Here is an 18599-nt window from a genome sequence, read left to right as displayed (position 1 = left end):
AAAACTGAAAAATAACAGTCAGATTAGAGAGGGATACATGAGGAATGACTGATATAGTAGCAGTGTCCTTGATTCCTATTTGTTTTGGATTTTCTTCTCTACCTTCAACCTTTGATTGCATGGTGGGCCAATTTGGGGATTGTGTAATGAGCTTGGACAGCAAAAGAGCCCTTCTTGTCAGCCAGAGGACTACGAAAAGGACAGGGAGAGTGTGAAGAGAATGTTTTCCTTTTCTTTCTTGGCTCTGCCCCTAAGCTAGTCCCAATTGAAAACTGTACTGTTGTGTTGCATTGTTGGCAGTTTGGGCTGATCTGTCTGGCTAAAATAACAGGATCAGGTACTTCTACCATGCAGAGAATGTTGGTGGGCACCCATTGAGGAGTGACACCAGTGTCTTTACACTGTAAGGGAGACAAACTGCACTGAAATAGTTTAACCAGCCTACTATGCCAATAAACAGGTAAACAGTAGCAAAAATTATTCCTAGAGAGGGAGAAAAAGGAATCAGTATCCATAGTTGCTATACTGTAATACCTGAAATATCCAATTATTGAGAAAAATATACAAGACATGAAAGAAAAGCAAAACAAAACACCCTCAACCAACCAACCAAACAAAACCAGAAATGTGTGATTCATTATAAGGGAAAAAGTCAGGCAGCAGTATCTACCTGTGAGAGGGCTCAGAGGCCAGGTTGAACAAAGACAAGACAGTAGCTATTATAAATATATTCAGAGAACTAAAGGAAATGTTTTAAAAAATAAAGGAAAATATGATGACCATCAATAAAAATTATAAAAATAGGGGGATGCATACAATCAAATATATTCTACACATTGAAACCCAATGTTTTATGAAATTAATAGGCACTAATATATTTTAAAAAAGAAATTATGAGAACCATGTTTAAATTCTGAAATTAAACTGTGAAGACTCCATTACATAGATACTCAGCTGTAGATGTGAACTAGAAGAAGAATCAGTGACCTTGAACATAAACTGTTGGAAATCATTCAAGCTGAAGAACTGAGAGAAAAAAGACAATAAAATGAACATTAACTTAGAGAAATATGAGATACCACTAAATGTATTAACATGTGTGTAATAGAGGTACCAGAGTGAAAGGACAAGAACAAAGGAGCAGATATTATATTTGAAAACATAAGGCTGAAAAATTTACTAATTTCATGAAAATCATCAATCTGTATACCTAACAATTCAGTAAATTCTAAGGTAGGATAAACACAGAGATTTTGGTACATCGACAAATAGTAATAAAAATGTTGAAAGACAAAATAATCTTGAAAGCAGCAAGAGCGAAAAAAAGAAAGTCCTAAATCATTTATCTAAACTCCTAATCTTAAAAACTTGGAGAAAGAAGAGCATATTAAACCTAAAGCAAGCAGGTGAAACAAAGAGTAAATATTAAAATAGAAATAAATGAAGTTGAGTATGAGAAAGAGAGAACATCAGTGAAGCCAAAAGCTGGATCTTTAAATGATGAATAAAATCAATGAACTTTTAGACAGACTAACCAAGCATAAAAAGAAGGATGCATTTGCTAATATCAAGAATGAAAGAGGAGACATTATCACAGATCCTACAGATGTTCAAAGCGAAATAAAGCATTATTGCAAACAATTCTGTGGACATAAATTTTACACCATACATGAAAGGAATAAAGTCCCCAAGGAACAAACTACCAGAACTCACTCAAGAAGAGATAACTTGAACAGTCCAGTATCTACAAAAGTGAGCCTGTCATTAAAAATCTTTCAACAAAAAGAACTCCAGACCCGGATGGTTTCATTGGCAAATTTTGATCAAACAAAGGAGAAATAATTCCAGTTGTATGCAGGAGTTATCACTTCCCAAATTATGTTATAAGGCTAGTTTTAATACCAAAATCAGAGACTAGGGAAAATATTAGCTATCAGATATCTGGCAAGACTTTTATCCAGAAAAATATAAAGAATTCTTAAAACCCATAAGAAAACAGCCAAGTGAAATGACAACACTGCAGTGAAATATGACTACACAATTAGAATGACTAAAAGAAACAAACATCTCACAGTGCCAGATTCTGCTTAGGATGAGAAACAAATGGGACTCTGACTTGTTCCTGGTGAGAGTGTAAAATAATAGTTTAAAAAAGTTTTTTTTCCATAAAGTAAAGCATATATTCACCCTATGATTTAGCAGTCTTGTACCTAAGCACTCAAATGAGATGAAAATCTATGTCCACATGTAAAACCATATGCAAGTATTTGTAGTAGTATCCCCTTTATTTTGTACTTGTCCAATAACTGTAAATAATCTGAAATGCTTCCTAACTGGAGATAGGTAAAGAAATTGTGTGTGCATCCATACAATGGACTACTTTTCAGTGATAAAAGGACTCAACTATCAAATCATAAAATAAAGTGGATGAATTTCAAATATATAGAATGAAGAAGTTGAATGTCTGTGTATTTTTAATTGCATTTATGTGATATTGTAGAAATGGCAAGACTATAAGGATGGAGAACATACTAATACTTTCTAGGTGCTAAAGGTTAAAGAGAATATGACTACAAGAGTGTAAAGTGGCACCAAGGAATTTTTTTAGGTTTAATGGAACTATCTTAATTTTATTTTGCTGGGTATTTCCACTGAGTACATTTGTCAAAATCAAAGATCTCAGGGCCAGGGATTTAGCTCAGCGGTTTTGTTGCCCGCTGCACAAGCACAAGTACCCAAGTTCGATCCCCGGTACCAAAAAAAAAAAAGAGTAAAAATCAAAGATCTCTAAAGTGGATTATAATTAAAAGTTTACAAATGTAAATATAATCTTTCCAGTTAAGGGTCAGCCATGAGCCAGTGTATGGCTACCTTTCTTGTGTTTTATTTTTTAAGGGAAAAGAAAGAAATCACTTGTTTCCATAACCTACAAGTGTATTTTTCATTTGTAACTAGCTTGAGATGAGTAAAGCCTATAAGACAATAATTTTTGTTTCTTTAGGATTTTTTCTTTAAAAAGTCATTATTTACTTTGAGTTACTTTTTGAAAGAACTAAAAAAATGTTCTAAGATGTGAGAAATTGCTGTGGTTTTATTTTTAAAATGGCATGGTAGTTTCTGAAAGTGAAAAATATATGGATACAGAATGGAGACTAAGTAAAACAATAGGATATGAATATTATTTTTTATAGTTACGGGATATTCGAAAGTCCAATCTAATTAGGGCATAAAGATTATTTTCATTAAAATTTTAATAAAACTTGAAGTTAACATAAAAAATTATCTTCTTTATTTTACCTGAAGTATTAAAAACAAAATACAAAAATAATTGCAAATTATTGTATATAAAAATGGTAATTAAAACCAAGAGTAGACTGCAGTGAACAATGTTGAACTCTGATTAAAAATATTCTGATGTTTCCAAAGTGATGCGAGGCTCAAAAATCCCTTATTTAACTCAATAAAATAAACTAACCAAGCCAAAACATAAACAAGGAAATGATAAAAATTATCCCAACCCATTGGAACTGATCAATGAGACAAAAACTGGAACTTTGCGATGAACAAGGTGGAAAATTCTTTGTTGCCTTCAGTGTGATCTAGAAACAGGACAAAGATGCATACAAATGTTGAAAAGAACATAGCAAAAGATATGGTAATTCTAACTACCGTAGGCAAGTACTACTTGTGCTTTCATAGAAAATAAATTGGTGTGTAAGGAACATTACGGATTTCAAAGAAAATGTGGTTACTCTTTTTATTGCTCATCCTGGGTGAAATTTTCCTTGGTCCTCTGTTCTGCCTATGAGGAAAATGGGAAGTCTGGCTATTCTACTCAGTGTGGCCTTCCTGCAGGGCTCATTGAGACCTCCTGTCATCAGTCACCTGGGCCACACCTGATACATGTACTAGCCTTATGTAAGTCCTGTTGAGATGAGCTGCCCAAGTTGCTAACTCACAGAATTGAGAGCTAAACAAAATGAGTGCAATTTTAAGCTTTGAAGTTTTGGGGTGATTTGTTCTTCAGAAAGAAACTAACTGATACATTAGACACTCCCAGTTTTGCAAAGTGATTGTGTCAGTTTACAGTCTCATTAGCAGTGTGTGCCAGTTCCATGGCTCTACTGACTAATATTTGGCCTTGTCAGTTAATTTCTTTTAAATTAAAAAAAATTAGCCATCCTTGAGCATGATTAGTGGTATTGCATTACATGGTTTTAGTATGTAATTTTCTGACTACTAATGATAGGTGCTTTGTCATATGCTTATTGTCAGAGTACAGTGCCTAATTAAAAGCTTTGTCAGTGTTTGTTGGATTACCTGCCTTTTAATTATTAATATGTGAAAGATTTTTATGTATTCTGAATATGAGTACTTTTGAAATATAATATTACAAATATTTACTTTCACTTTGTTACTTTTTTATTTTTTTGGTACCAGGGATCAAACTCAGGACCTTGCACTTGTGAGGCAGGAGCAGTGCCACTGAGCTAAATGCCCAGCACCCACTTTGTTACTTGTATTTATTCTTTATCAATGTCTTTGATGAACATAAAATTTAATTTTAATGTAATTAATCATTCTTTTCTCTTTATGGCTAATAACATTTTATATCTTAAAGACTTTTTTATTTTCTTAAGTTCCTGAAGATGTTTTACTTTCTTGTAGAAGGTTTATTGTTTTATCTTTCCAATTTAGATCTCTAAACTATCTGAAGGTGATTTTGATACATTTTGTATAGTAGGGAGTTAAGATGTGTTTCTTTCTTATATATATCCAGGTGACATTACCATTTGTTGAAAATGCAACTCTTTTCATACTGCAGTGTTCTCTGTCCCTTTAGCTTTGCTTTTTTTGTACCAGTGGACATTGTTTGCTTTGTATATTCTTTATTCTTTTTTTTTTTTTTTTGGTTCTGGGGATCGAACTCGGGTCCTTGCACTTGTGCAGCAGGTGGTGAAGCCACTGAGCTAAATCACCTGCTATTATTTATTCTTATTAAATGTTTGTTGAAATGATTTGAATAAACTAATGAATTAACCTCCATATGTGGTATAATTTCTGTGAAAGCTATTCTTAAAGTTTTAAAATACTGACCTAAAAGCATAATTTTGAAGTATAATCATCTTGGTATGGAGGGAGTTTTGGAAGTTCTGGCTTTTGGCATGATTTTAAAGCATTTATTTTAGTTGTGTTGCTGGTAATATATTGCTTGATAGTATCTTTCCCTCTAAGATAGTTCATATATCAGAAAAGATACCTTTTAATTTTTTCTGGAAACAAAATTCTAGCTGATAATCATTAATGTATGAGTATTTACTTATGTCAGTTTGACGAAATCCTGAATAATTTAAATAAAAAAATAACAAATGACAGAAAATTCCTTGTAATAAAAAAGCCTCCTAAAAACCTAAGCAAAATGTCAAAAGTTAGTTTTCATTAGCATTCAGATATCTATATTTATATTAACTTAAATTATTATATATTTATTGTTGTATTTCTTTTTGCTTTTTAAACAAGAAATGCTCTGACATGATTTAAACATGCTATTGGAATTTAATTATTTTTGGCTTTGTCTCCTATTTAGTATTTAATAGATGTCAATGTTTCACATAAGGCCCTTTTTATCTTCCATTTTGTGTATTCTTTATTGTGGTATTCTTTCTTGAAGAATTATGCGAGAACAAGAAATTTTCTAGAAGAGCATGAAAAAAGTCAATGTGAGACTGTTTACAGATTGCTTCAAATCCATGTTACTTGTGGATTACAAAGTGGGAACATTGAACTTCAAAGCACATCTGGCTGTTGTTACAAAATCAGAAAATAGATTGGTTATTTTCCCCAAATAGACTCAGGAACATGCTTTATGATGAATAATTCCCATTGCATATTAAAAGTGGTTATAAGAAAAACTCAATGTATTAAGTGAATAGCAACAACAGAATGTTGACTCTAGTTTACAGTGTTCATTTTTGCTTTTAAAAATTATAATACACATTTTCTATTTTTTGTCAGCTTGAAAAAGGAAATTCATAATAGTAGAATAGTTCTTAATTTCTTTGTTTAATAGCATTTAAAGATGAAGGGGATGAAATAGGAGTTACCTCTTCATAGTTGAAATGCTACATCATAATTAGCTAAACCAATATTTTGTATCCTGCTTATAAATGTAGAGGTGGGTAAAAATAAGTCACAGATGGTTTTCTTGGCTTTAGTTTTAAATTCTAAACTAGAGCTTGAGCATCTTTAAGAATTCCTATTTGCTCTTCTTTTTTCCCCTTATATTTAATTCTGCTTCATGAATTAGCATTTTGTATGTTTACAGATTTGCCTATGTCTTTGAAAAACTTTCTGCACTGGTTTATTGAATTCCAAAAATAGAAAATGATTACTTATTTTGCATATATATACCTTCAGACAGTAAATAATTATGGAGAGTAATTTTCTGCCTCCTGGAAATTTGCTACCTCTGTTTTTCAAAGAGCTGTGTGTATATATATATATATATATATATATATATATATATATATATATATATATAGTACAGTTACTTATTAAACAGTATACTTCTATATTTGTTATAATATTCAAATAAATTTCATTATTATTATTACTTAAAAAGTGTTTCCCAGAATAAATGTAATAATTCATATGTCCATCGGTAGTGCTCATGTCTTGATTTTGCCAAACATTTAATATATTCTGTCTATAAAATTGTAACTCACTTTATTGTGATATTCCTTTATATTTTTCTATTTTTAACTAACAAATTATGAGTGCATGTTTGCAGTATATAATATTTACATTCCTTGTGTGGAGTTAGTACTAATACATAACACGTCTTAATTATTTTCTTATCCCCTCCCTTCTCTCCCTCTTCTCTCCCTCCATCTCTTGATCCCCTTCCCATTTGAAAATTGTCTGTCTCCCTACTTCTTATTATCTTTTATTTTGCTCTTTATTTATAAAGAGTTTCTCATGTAAGAGAAATCATGCAATATTTAAGCTTGTGTGTCTGATTTATTTCACTTAATATTATGGTCTAAAGGTGTATCCATTTTCCTACAAATGACTCAAGTTTAATTTCTTAATGGTAGAATAGTGCTCCATTGATTATAAATACCAGATTTTCTTCATCCATTCCTCTATTGATGGACACAACTCATAATAGCTAAATCTTAGTAAATCCATCACCCCCACCCAGAACTGTGCTAAATCAATCAGTGGACTAACCAGTATCACACATCCCTGATCCGGTATCACATACCCATGATCCAGTCACTCCCAAAAGCCCCACCTATGAGCACATGAGGCTTTTGGGGAACATCTAGATATAAACCATAACACCTGGTCATTCGTGTTTTGGATTGGTTTGTTTAGCTCAGCTAGCTTTATATTAGTGTCTTCTGTATATTTGCTTATTGTTTTATCACTGTCTTATTACCCATATCTTTTTTTAGCTTGCCAAAACCTTACTGATCTGTTTTATTATCTCCACTGATATCATTTCAAAAAATTCAAGTTTGTGACTTTTGGTTTCTTCCTCTTTCGTGCCCATATATCAGCTTTGGGGAATTGGGAGTTTTTAGAGGCATTTTGTTGGATTATCTTCTCATGTTTCTATTGTTTTGTTTGTTTACTTGCTTGTTTATTTTTCTCTGTTGAGGCTTGGGGGTTAATGTAGTTGATAGCTTTGTTTCTACTATAGAGACCTCTTCAGTTAATATCTACTTTTCAGTTGTGTCCTCTGGACATTGCTAAACATTAGCCTTTGCTCCGTCTCAGGGTTCAACCATTATTTGGGAGTACCAGTTTTCTAGGAATGGACTACAGTGTTGTTAATGACCCCATGAGAGTACCAGTACTGGCATTCTAACAAAACCAATTATTAGTGGCAGTATAGTAATAAAATAAACATCAATAATTGTTTCAAATACAAACTGAATATCGACAAACCCTAAGGACCAATAATGTACCACTGTTAACCATAGAAAAGAGATCTATAATTATAATATGAACAGTAAAACAAACCAAATATCGAGCTACTGTTGACCTATAGTAAATATCTGCTAAATGGAACAGCTTTATCTCTGCCAACAATAGAACACTGTTCAGCAGCAGTAGTGTAAAGTTAACTAGCCATCCGGAGATTCATAAAGCTTAGTAGTTATACTATTAAAAGTAGAGGGGGTGTAGGGTTGGGGATTTAGCTCATTGGTTCCGCTGCCTGCCTCGCAAGTGCAAGGTCCTGAGTTCAATCCCTGGTACCAAAAAAAAGTAGAGGGGGTGGGCAACCAGAGAATTAAAAAAGCACAATTTGAAAAATTAATCAGTGGGATGAGGAGAGAAAAGTGAGATAAGGCTCTTTTTGAGGAGTAAAAGGAAATTAGTAGTGTTAGAGAATAGCCAAGGCTAAGACTAAAGAAGAAAACAGGAAATAAAGCTAAGGAAGAGAAAAAAGTTGGGAAAAAGAAAAGGAGAGAAAAACTAAAAGAGGAACACAAAAGAGAAGAACCTTGACCCCACAAAAACCTAGATGAAGGAAAGATTAAAAAAAATATGAAATAGAAAAAACTAAAGAAAGATTGATTCCAAGAAAAACTTCCTGTGTTTGTGAATGAGCAGTTTCTTCACAAGATCTGCAGTCTTGGGATCCAGTCAGTAGTGATTTTCCCTATCTGTAGTTAGGGCCTATGGGTTTTTGAGGTGCCCTCTCTGTACCAGAGGCCCCCAGACTGTGGTTATTATTCAAGCATAGGTGTGTGCTTGCCTCCAGTTGGTAGATGGGGACCGTGATCAGCCATGTAGGCCAAGGGGCAGGTGTTCCAGTGGGCTGTTGCACTAGTGTCTGCAAGTGTGGGCCTTGGTTGCTCTGTTCTCTCCCAGAGTTGTCTTTGTCAAGGATCAGTTTGGTTTATTACTCCTCATCCCTGCTGCCCAGTGCTGTGGGGAAGCAAAATGTAGAACTGGCTTAGAGTTGGTGGATGGTTACTTCCTTCTTGGGAGGCACTGCTCTTCCAGAGTAGGCCTGCTTGCTCCTATGGGGGAGAGGTGCCACTCATCTCATGCATGTTTGTTTGCTTGCATGGGGGAGCGCCTTTACATTTTTCATATTTTTAAATAGTTTAAGTATTTTTCATGTGTTTATTAGCCATTTCAGAGCTCATCATTCATGAAATATGACTCAAGGTTTTTTCCCATTGTTTTTAGAGGTATGCCTATCTTTTTTTCCCTTCAGTTTTGAAGATATTCTTTACATATTATGGATAACCATTTGTGCAGACATACACCAGTTTATGCCTTGCCTTGTCACTTTCTTTGTATCTGTTTTGGAGAAAAGTTCTTACTTAAAGTGATTAAATTTATTGATTTCTTTCATGTTTATGCTTTTTGTTTCTCATTTAAGAAGTCTCTGTACTGCATCATAATTCTTTACCTTTTCTTTCTAATTTTCTTGTAGTTCTTTAAATAGTGTTTAATTCATTGTGAATTTATTATATATGTTGTGAGAGAATGATCTGATTTTTCTTCCATTTATTAATATACTTTCATTTTCCTAATAATTTTTAATGCTAGACCTTTTGCACATCACTTTTTCATATACAGAGGGTCCCTAACTTACCAGTGTTTTACTTACGAGGTAGTGTGTTTGGCAGAAACTGTGCATCGAATTTTGGCCTTTTAGTGCTGGGTGAGGCAACAAACCACAGCCTTGCCTGCCATGCTGCACTGTAAAGTGTGTTATTAAATGATGAGGGTTGCTATGTTAGATATGTTCGATGCATTTGGACTTATGATATTTCCCAGTATTTATTATTTACATGCAATCTCATTGTAAGTTAAGGATCATCTGTACACTTGAGTTTCTTGTGGTTTCTTAAGTTGGCTTTATTCATTTATTTTCATTAGTTTTGTGATGTCTTTGTAAATTGCCCAACCTTGATGTTTTAATTTAGGTATGTCTTGGCTATTCTTGCTCTTTAGTTGTATGGATATAGTGAAGTTATTATATTTGTTTTATCCATGAAGTACTTATATATAGGAATATATATAGGAATTATGTATTGTTTTATGATTATATATTATATCTTTTTAAAGTCTTTTTCTCTTGAATTTTTGTCTCATTTATAAAAATTCAGTTGACTTTTATATACAGTATTTTGGCATCCAGTAGCTTTGCCAATGTTTTATTAGTTTTAATATTTATATTCATTCATTCATTCATTCGCTTTTCTGTTTTTTTGAGACAGGTTCTTGCTATGTATTTCAGGCTAGCCTCAAACTCAATCTGTGGCCCAGGCTGGCCTTAAACTTGTGGCAGTCCTTCTGCCCCAGCCTCATGAGTACTGTCAGTAGAGCTATGCACCAGCACACTCGACATGATTTCAGATTTATTGTACTGCATTTATTTGTAGGATTCTGCATAAATAGATGAAATTTTCTTTTTCTATTCCTATGTAGTCTTCTTTCTTTCTTCTACCTTTCTTCTTCTTTTCTTTGTCTTTTAGAAAGTGTTGTTTTATTTTATAATCCCAGCAGTTGGGAAGGTGAGGCTGGAAGACTGCAAGTTTGAAGCCAGCCTTCGCTACATGTGAGTTTGAGGCTGGCCTGGAGCACTTAGTAAGATGCTGCCTAAAAGTGTTTAGGATATCAATAAAATGTTGAATGGGAGTGTGTTCAGAGTGAAACTCTTTGTATTACTTCTAACCATAAAAGGAAATGCTTTTAGTGTTTTAGATTAATGATGCTTATTATATATTTTTTGTAGATTTCCTTTATGAACTTCAGAGTTTCTCCTTCTATTTGTATTTTCTCAAGGTATTTGAAAAATCATGGAATTTTAAAAATGCCTTTTTTAACCTTTTGAGAAGACCGTATAGTTTTCCTCCTTTAATCTATTAATGTTATAAACTTCATAATACATTTTAGTATTTTGTTACATTTTGGCTAGTTTTGCATTAGTCAATTATTTATTGAAGAGATTTAAAAATAAGATAAAAATCATGTATTTATACAACTGTTTATCATTTCTGGCATTACTTAACATTCTTGGGTGTAGTGTCAATCTGCTGTTATTTCCAGATCTTTACAACCCTTCCTCATAGTTTTATCACAAATATCTCTCAAAGTGCTTAGTAATTAATTCTTGGATGAATATGCTGTAACCTCAATTGTGACCTAAGAAGTAATTCCTTTGGAGGATCTCTTATATTGTCTTCTGGTTAACCATGTCCTCTTTTAAAAAAGTTTTGATTAGTACATGTATACAGTATGTAATTTGTACATTCACTATGTAAACTTGGCACAGGTACATAACACATTTTAATTCCTTTTCTCATCCCTTTTTGCTTCCTTTCTTCCCCTGTCCCTCCATTTTTGATCCCCTTACCTTTTAAGAAGGATCTATCTCCTGTCTTCCTATTGTCTATCTTTTATTTTGCTCTTTATAATTTGAGTTTCTTATGTAAGAGAAACCATGTGATATTGAAGTTTGTGTGCCTGATTTGTTTCACTTTAACATCAGTGTCTCAAACTATGTCTTCTTAGATTTTTTGGCTTAAAACTACTATACCTTTATCTGTATAAGGCAGAAAGATAAGTGTTGAGGCAGCAAAACTTTTCTGAGCTTGTCATAGTCTAATCTTCACATTATTCTCTAATAAACCATTTTTTTCCTTTTAAAAATATTCATGATAATCAATAATGCAAAATAGGAAGAAAAGGTCCAAAGGGGTAGGGGTAGTGGGAGGGGCAGGGGAAAGGAAAGAAGGGAAAGGAAAAATGATGAGAAATGAAAAAAATGGAAATAAAGTCTTTGTAAATAGGGAAGGGAGGAGGGGGTGAAGGGAGGGCTAGGAATGGGGAAAAAGTAAGAACCAAGATGCATTATGTAAAGGTACAATTCCCAATGAGAAATGTAGTTGTGTTGTATACCTGAAATGTACCAATAAAAGAATTTAAAAAAATATTCACGGATTCTATCAAATAGCTGACAATATTTTAAAGTCATATATAGCGACTCTATTTAGCAAATCCCAAATAGGGGTAACTTAAGTTTTTCTAGTTTCTTTCCACAAAAATTTGACATGATCCTTTTTTACTTTCCTCAAAATTAATATTATTTAAAGTTTGCTTCTAGCATATGTTGAAGCTAAACAGTGACCTCAGACTGTCATTTAAGTAGGCTAATATTTGTCTTCACAGAAGTAAAATGTAATTATCAGTTTGAGTTGTAATAAATATATTATTGAAGAAATGTTTTCATAAGTTTTATAAAAATTTTCAAGTGAAAAAAGGATAGTGCAACAATAACGTACCTGCTGCTTTTAAATTTTTATGTAGTATATGTTTTGTTATTTATACGAATATATACTTTTAAGTGTTTTGATTTTGCTTCATTAGAACTATTTGAAAGTAATTTACAGATGTTATATTTAATCAGGAAATCAGTCCCATGGATGAAGTTTTCTTGATTATCTGTTCTCTCCCTTTGATTATCTTTTGACTAACAGAAAATGCTCATCCTCTAGTTTACTTCACAGGATGGACCTTATAATGTTTTCTGGGTTCCTGCATATTTCAAATGGTGTTTTATGGTTCTGGTTGAAAGAAATCTAAATTGGATAGAAAATATTTAGTTCACATTTTCTTTCCCTTACGTTCTTAAATAAATGGTTTCAATGGTATCTTGCATTGCATACTATATGTAACAATTGAGAAATGTTTTGTTGTTATTGTTATTTTACTTATAATTCTTATTCTTATTCTTATTATACTTATAATTCTTATTCTTATTGTTATTTTACTTATAATTCTTAGAGTCCAGAGAAACTTTTAAAAAATTTATCCTTAAAGTTTAGTGTTTTGATTTTCATTATATTATACTCTGAAATATATTCTTGGAATCACATAAAATTTTGCACTTAATATTTTATATGTTTCAGAGTTGATGGATGGTTCTGGATCAGTTTTCTAAAGTAAAGAATGAAAATATTTAATACGGTGATTCAATACTTATTTCACAGATGTTTTCTTTTTTTAAAATTTTATTTTTTTGGTACATTTTAGGTATACAATATAATTACATTCATCATTGGAAATTTGCACCTTTACATAATCTCTCTTGGTTTTATTTTTTCCCCTTCCCCTGCCCTCCCTTCAACCCCTCCATCCCTCCCTATTTACAAAGACTTTGTTTCCATTTTATCATATTAATTCCATTCCCTTCTTTTCTTTCCCTTACCCCTGCCACTTCCCCTTACACTTTTGGAGAAGATGGATGTTAGATCATAGAAGGGAGTGAGCATCCAGTTACAGTAGTAGGAACTAAGTTTCCTGGGCAAGATCATTCCTCATTAGTGGTTCTTGGCTGGGTTAATTATGGGAAGAAGTTAGGAGAAGGATTTCATAGTTTCCAAAGAGTCAGATATAGGGCAAAGTGTATGCTTTCAAGTTAAAAACTGCTGTTCATTGTCCTTGGAATGTAGGAAATGTTGGGGGAATGAAGCTGAAAAGGTAGATGTAGGTGAGTCTTCAAAGGAATTCTGTCTTTTCATTGCCCTTATGGAGATATATTTAAGGAATCAAGGTCCTTGTATATCTGGGAATGTAATCATTAAATTGAGACTTAAAGAATGAGTAAATGCATGATTATAGAGTTTGGAGGAATGGACAAAGAAACTTACAGAGACAGAGAGGCATAAAAAGACCCATCATGTTCTAGTAAGTATAAACCATTTAGGATTTTAGAAGTATGAGATGTGAGATGATGAGTAATGGAAAATAAGACTGCAATTAGGCAGTGAAAGGATGGTAATAATAATGAATTTATACATGCAAAAATATGTTTTATATTTATTAGGACATTAAAATGTATTATATAATACTCATCTTAACAATGAACTAAATATTAAAACATACAGAAAATGTTTTCAGGTAGCAACTTTATTTATGTTACATAATATAATATGCTATTAATATTAAATATGCTAAATTATTAATATCAGCAATACTAATAAATATAACAGTATATTCACATAGACATATACTTTATATGTATAATATTATAGCTGATATGTTTTGTCGAAGAATTAAACTCCCAAATTACTAAGTCTTTATTTTATTTTTTAACTTTTAGATAGAAAATCCCCGGTACCTAAGACAGAAGCCTATCCCAGTTTCTCTGGTAGGTGAGAATACCATTGGACTTTTCTAAGGACAAGGCTTTTTAAAAAAAAAAAATCAAATAAGCATTAACATTTTTATAGAAAATAATATGTATTCACATTATGGAGTATAATAGTTTTTTAATCCTGTCACTGGGAAGTGAATAAATTATTTTCCCCCACTGTTAATAGTATTTTGGTGTGGGTTGTAGCCATTTTAGAAGTGTACTTTTGGTTTTAGGTTGAACTTGACCTAAAAAAGTACTAAATAAATAACTCTTACTCTTTCTACAGATGACTCCCAAATTCAACTTGAGAAAATCCAGCAGTCTTCATGATGATCATTTTCTCTCTCGTATGCATGAGAAAGAGGTAGGGTTGAGATATTTTTGATGCACCTAATTATTAACACAGTTTTAATAATTTGTATAATAGGAATTTTCAGATTCTAGATAGAATAAAGATGCATATTAGGAAGGAGTTGACTTTGGTACAAATTTAAGTCATGATGCCGGTTAGACTGCATCTGAATATTTTTTAATGCCCATCTCCCATCTTGAGTGTCTCAGCTCTACCTCTAGAGGTATTGCTGACAGACCTATCTCCTGACTTTCAAACTTGATCATCAGCTGGAAATGGTAGCGATTTCTATGTCTTTTTTAGAGAATTTTCTATTTAGCCCATTTTGTAATTAGATTATTTTCCTTCTATAGAATTGTTTGAATTGCTTATAAATTTTAGATATCAGACCATTATCAAGATATTTATCTTGCAAAGATTTTCTCCCATTGCATAGTTTTTCTCTTCACTTTATGGCCTGAGCAGAAGGTTGATTTGTTTCTTTATTTGTTGATTGAGATGGGCCTTACTCTCTGCTGAGATAGGCCTCACTATGTTGCCCTGGTTGGTCACAAACTCTTAGACTCAATCTCTATCCCTTCTAAGCTTCCCAAGTAGCTGGAACCTTAGTGTGAACCACCATGGCTGATTTGCATAAACATTATAGTTGAATATAATTCAACTTGTCTGTTTTAAATTTTGTTGCCTGCACTTTTGGGATCAAATCTAAAAATTCCTTGTTCACCAATACAAGAAGCTTTTCCCTATGTCCTCTTTTAGCATTTTTATAGTTTCAGATCTTCTGTTTAACTGTTTAAAATGTTTTGAGTTGATTTTAGTAGGATTGAGATTAATTCTTCTTCAAATAATTAGTATAATTCAGCAGTGAAGCCATCAGGTTGTGAGGGTTTCTTCATGAGAAATTTTTTGTTAATGATTTGCTCTCCTTGTTATTTGTTCAAATTTTCTGTTTCTTCAAGATTCAGTTTTGGTAGATTGGATGTGCTTAGGAATTTATCCATTTCTTCCAGGCTAGCCTATTGGTGAATTAATTTTTCATGGTAGGCTTTTATGATCTTTGTATTTCTGCAATGTAGTTTCAATGTCTCTTTCATTTCTAATTTTGTTGAGTTTTCTTTTGTTTATCTTTTACAACATTCATGTGTTTTATTGATATTTTCTGTTGTGTTTCTAGTCTGTTTTTTTCCTGATCTTTCTCATTTTCTTTCTTCTACTAATTTTGGGCTTAGTTTTTTTCTTTCTCTAGATCTTTTAAGTTTTAATAGTAAGTAGTTTCCTTGAGATCTTTTGTTTCTTGTTGGTATAAGCATTTAGTGATACAAATTTCCATTTTAGAACTGCTTTTCCTGCATCATGTAAGGCTTGTATTTCTATGCTTGTTTTTGAATTTTAACTTATTTTTTGGCCCAGTGGTTGTTCAGGAGCATGTTGTTTAATTTTCATGTATTTTTTAGTTTTCTGAAATTCCTCCTGTACTGGTTTCTAGTTTCATATTATTGTGGTCAGAAAAGATATTGGTATAAATTTAATCTTCTTAAATTTGTGAGGACTTGCTTTGTGGCCTAACATACATGATCTGTGCTGGAGAATATTTTGTGTTTGAAGAAAATGTCATGTTCTGCTAGTGTTCAATGGAATGTCCTTTATGTATCTTTTAGGTCCATTTGGTCTAAAGTGTAGTTCAAGTGTGATGTTTTCTTAATTATCGTATGTCTGGATAATCTGGCCATTGCTAAAAGTAACATATTAAAGTCCCCTACTATCATTGTATTATAGTTTAGCTCTCCTTCATACCTACTAACATTTTCTTTTTGTTGGTATCAGGGATCAAATTCAGGACCTTGTACTTGCAAGGCAGGCACTGGAACCACTGAGCTACACCCCGGCCCCTAACATTTTCTTTATATTAAGTCCTCCTATGTTGGGTCCTTATGTACCATTTTCAAATGATATATCTTCTTCATAAATTGAGATTATCATCACTATATAATGACTGTCTTTTCATTGTTTTACAGTTTTTATTTAAAGTGTTTATCTCATATAAGTGCCTCTGTTCTTTCTTCATTTCCATTTGTGTAGAATCTTTTTCTAATCCTTCCTGTTAGTCTGTTTATATCTTTATACATAAAGTGAGTTTCTTATAGGCAGCATATACCCATTCAGCCACGGTAGGTTTTGATTGGGGAATTAAATCTATTTAGATTAAAGGTGATTATGAGATAGGTAATAATTTACTACTGCCATTTTGTTTATTATTTTCTGGGTGTTTTATGTATCTTTTGTTCCTTTCCTTCCTCTTGCTGTGTTTCTTTGTGGTTAGGTAATTTTTCTGGTGGTGTACTATGATTACTTCTTACTATTTGTGTATTGTAGGTTTGCTTTGTGGTTACCACTTTATATTCTTAAACATCTCATATTTATAATAAGATAATTAAACTGTTAACAACTGTTATGGTTTGAATATGTGTAGTGTACCCTGAAGAACTATGTGTGAAAGGCTTAGTCCCCAGGTTGGCACTATTGGAAAGTGATGTTGACTCTTTTGAGAGTGAGAGGTAAGTAGGTCAGAGGAGGTATACCCTCACACTCCAAAGTAATTGTGAGTCCCAGCATGTCATCTCCATCTCTGCTTCCTAACTCATGAGCTGAACAGTTTGCTCCGACATGTGTTCCCCACCATTGCTATCTTTTGCTCTTAGCAGAGACCCAAGAACATGAAGCTACCTAGTCTTAGACTGGATCCTAGAGCTGAAAATCATGAAGCCAAATACTACAGAGCTAAATAAACCTTCTTTCTTTAAAAGTTAATTATCTCAAATATTTTGCTATAGTAACTTGAAGTTGAATAATACACCAGCTTAACATTGATCATTCCCACAAACTACACTTTACTCCACTTAACTTCATTTTGTTTTGTGTTATAATTTACAAGTTTTTATATTGTGTATTCTTTAAGAAATTAGTGCAGCTATTATCATTTTTAATAGATTTGTGTTTTAACTTTTTTACTAAAAATATGGATGATTTCATTACTTCCACTGTGGTGTTAGAATATTTTGAATTTGTGTATTTACTTTTACCAGTGAAGTTTATCCTTTCATATGGTTTTGTGTTCCTCATTAATGTCTTTTTCTTTCAGCTTGATGAATTTCCTTTAACATTTCTTGTAGGATTGATTTAGGGGTGCTGAATTTCCTTAGCTATTATCTGTCTGAGAAAATCCTTCTCTTTCTTTTTTTCATGTTTGTGCAGCTTACCTTTTATTTTTTATTTTTTCAGATTTTGTACTTTTTCATTTTTTGAAAAAATACAACAAAATTTCATAAAAAATAAAAATAGATTAACAATAGTTAATACATTTAGGACATCTTTGTTGTGTATAGTATTCTTGGTGGCTAGCCCTTTTCTTTCAGTACTTTGAATGTGTCACCCTACTCCTTCCTGATCTGTAATGTTTTTGATATGAAAACAAAGGCTGGTCTCATGGGGACTGGTTGGTGTGTGGTTTCCCTGCTTTCTCTTAAGTGTGTGCGCGTGCATGTGTGTGTGTGTGTGTGTGTGTGTGTGTGTGTGTGTAGTTCTGACTGGCCTTGAACTCATCATGTAGCTCAGGCTGGCCTCAAATTTGTGGCAATTCTCCTACTTCAGCCTTGCCATTGCTGGGATTACAGGCATGTGTCACCAAATCCAGCTCTTTTACTGCTTTTCTTTATCTTTGATATTTGACATTTGTATTGTAATGTGAGTCATTTCTCTTTTGATTTTTGATAATTCATGTTTTGGTGTGGTCTTCTTTAGATTGAATCTGATTGGAAACTTACATTTCATTCATATATATTCATTCATATACAATATATATTCATATATATACTATATATACACATATATACATATTCATATATATGTATAGTTTTAGAAATTTACTATTTTTAAATAAGATTTCTACCTCTTTGTCTCTTTTCTCCTTTATAAATGGTATAAATGGAATATTTGTTTTTGATGTTACCTCTTAAATTCCATAAGCTTACTTTTATTTATTTTTTTGCCTAAATTCTTTTATTGGTACATTTTAGG

General features: G+C 32.4%; 1 protein-coding gene across 12 annotated transcripts in view; it reads left to right on the top strand.

Moving 5' to 3' along the window:
• The window catches only part of Cep112 (centrosomal protein 112), a 655204-nt gene that overhangs the window by 75384 nt on the left and 561221 nt on the right, over positions 1-18599 (top strand). For all 12 annotated transcript variants that reach the window (XR_015450293.1, XR_015450294.1, XM_087208582.1 and 9 more), the window contains 2 exons: positions 14138-14185; positions 14460-14537. Coding sequence is in view for 10 of the 12 variants with exons in the window: in XM_087208582.1 (XP_087064708.1) it covers positions 14138-14185; positions 14460-14537 (126 nt within the window). In the remaining 2 variants the exon portion in view is untranslated. The remainder of the gene's footprint in view (positions 1-14137; positions 14186-14459; positions 14538-18599) is intronic.

Source organism: Heterocephalus glaber, unplaced genomic scaffold (assembly GCF_053883595.1).
Source record: "Heterocephalus glaber isolate CG9 unplaced genomic scaffold, H.glaber_assembly_v1.0 deba00000937, whole genome shotgun sequence".
In the NCBI taxonomy this organism is placed as follows: Eukaryota; Metazoa; Chordata; class Mammalia; order Rodentia; family Bathyergidae; genus Heterocephalus; species Heterocephalus glaber.
Note: the sequence above shows the minus strand (reverse complement) of the source record. Positions and strands in the feature narration are given on the sequence as shown.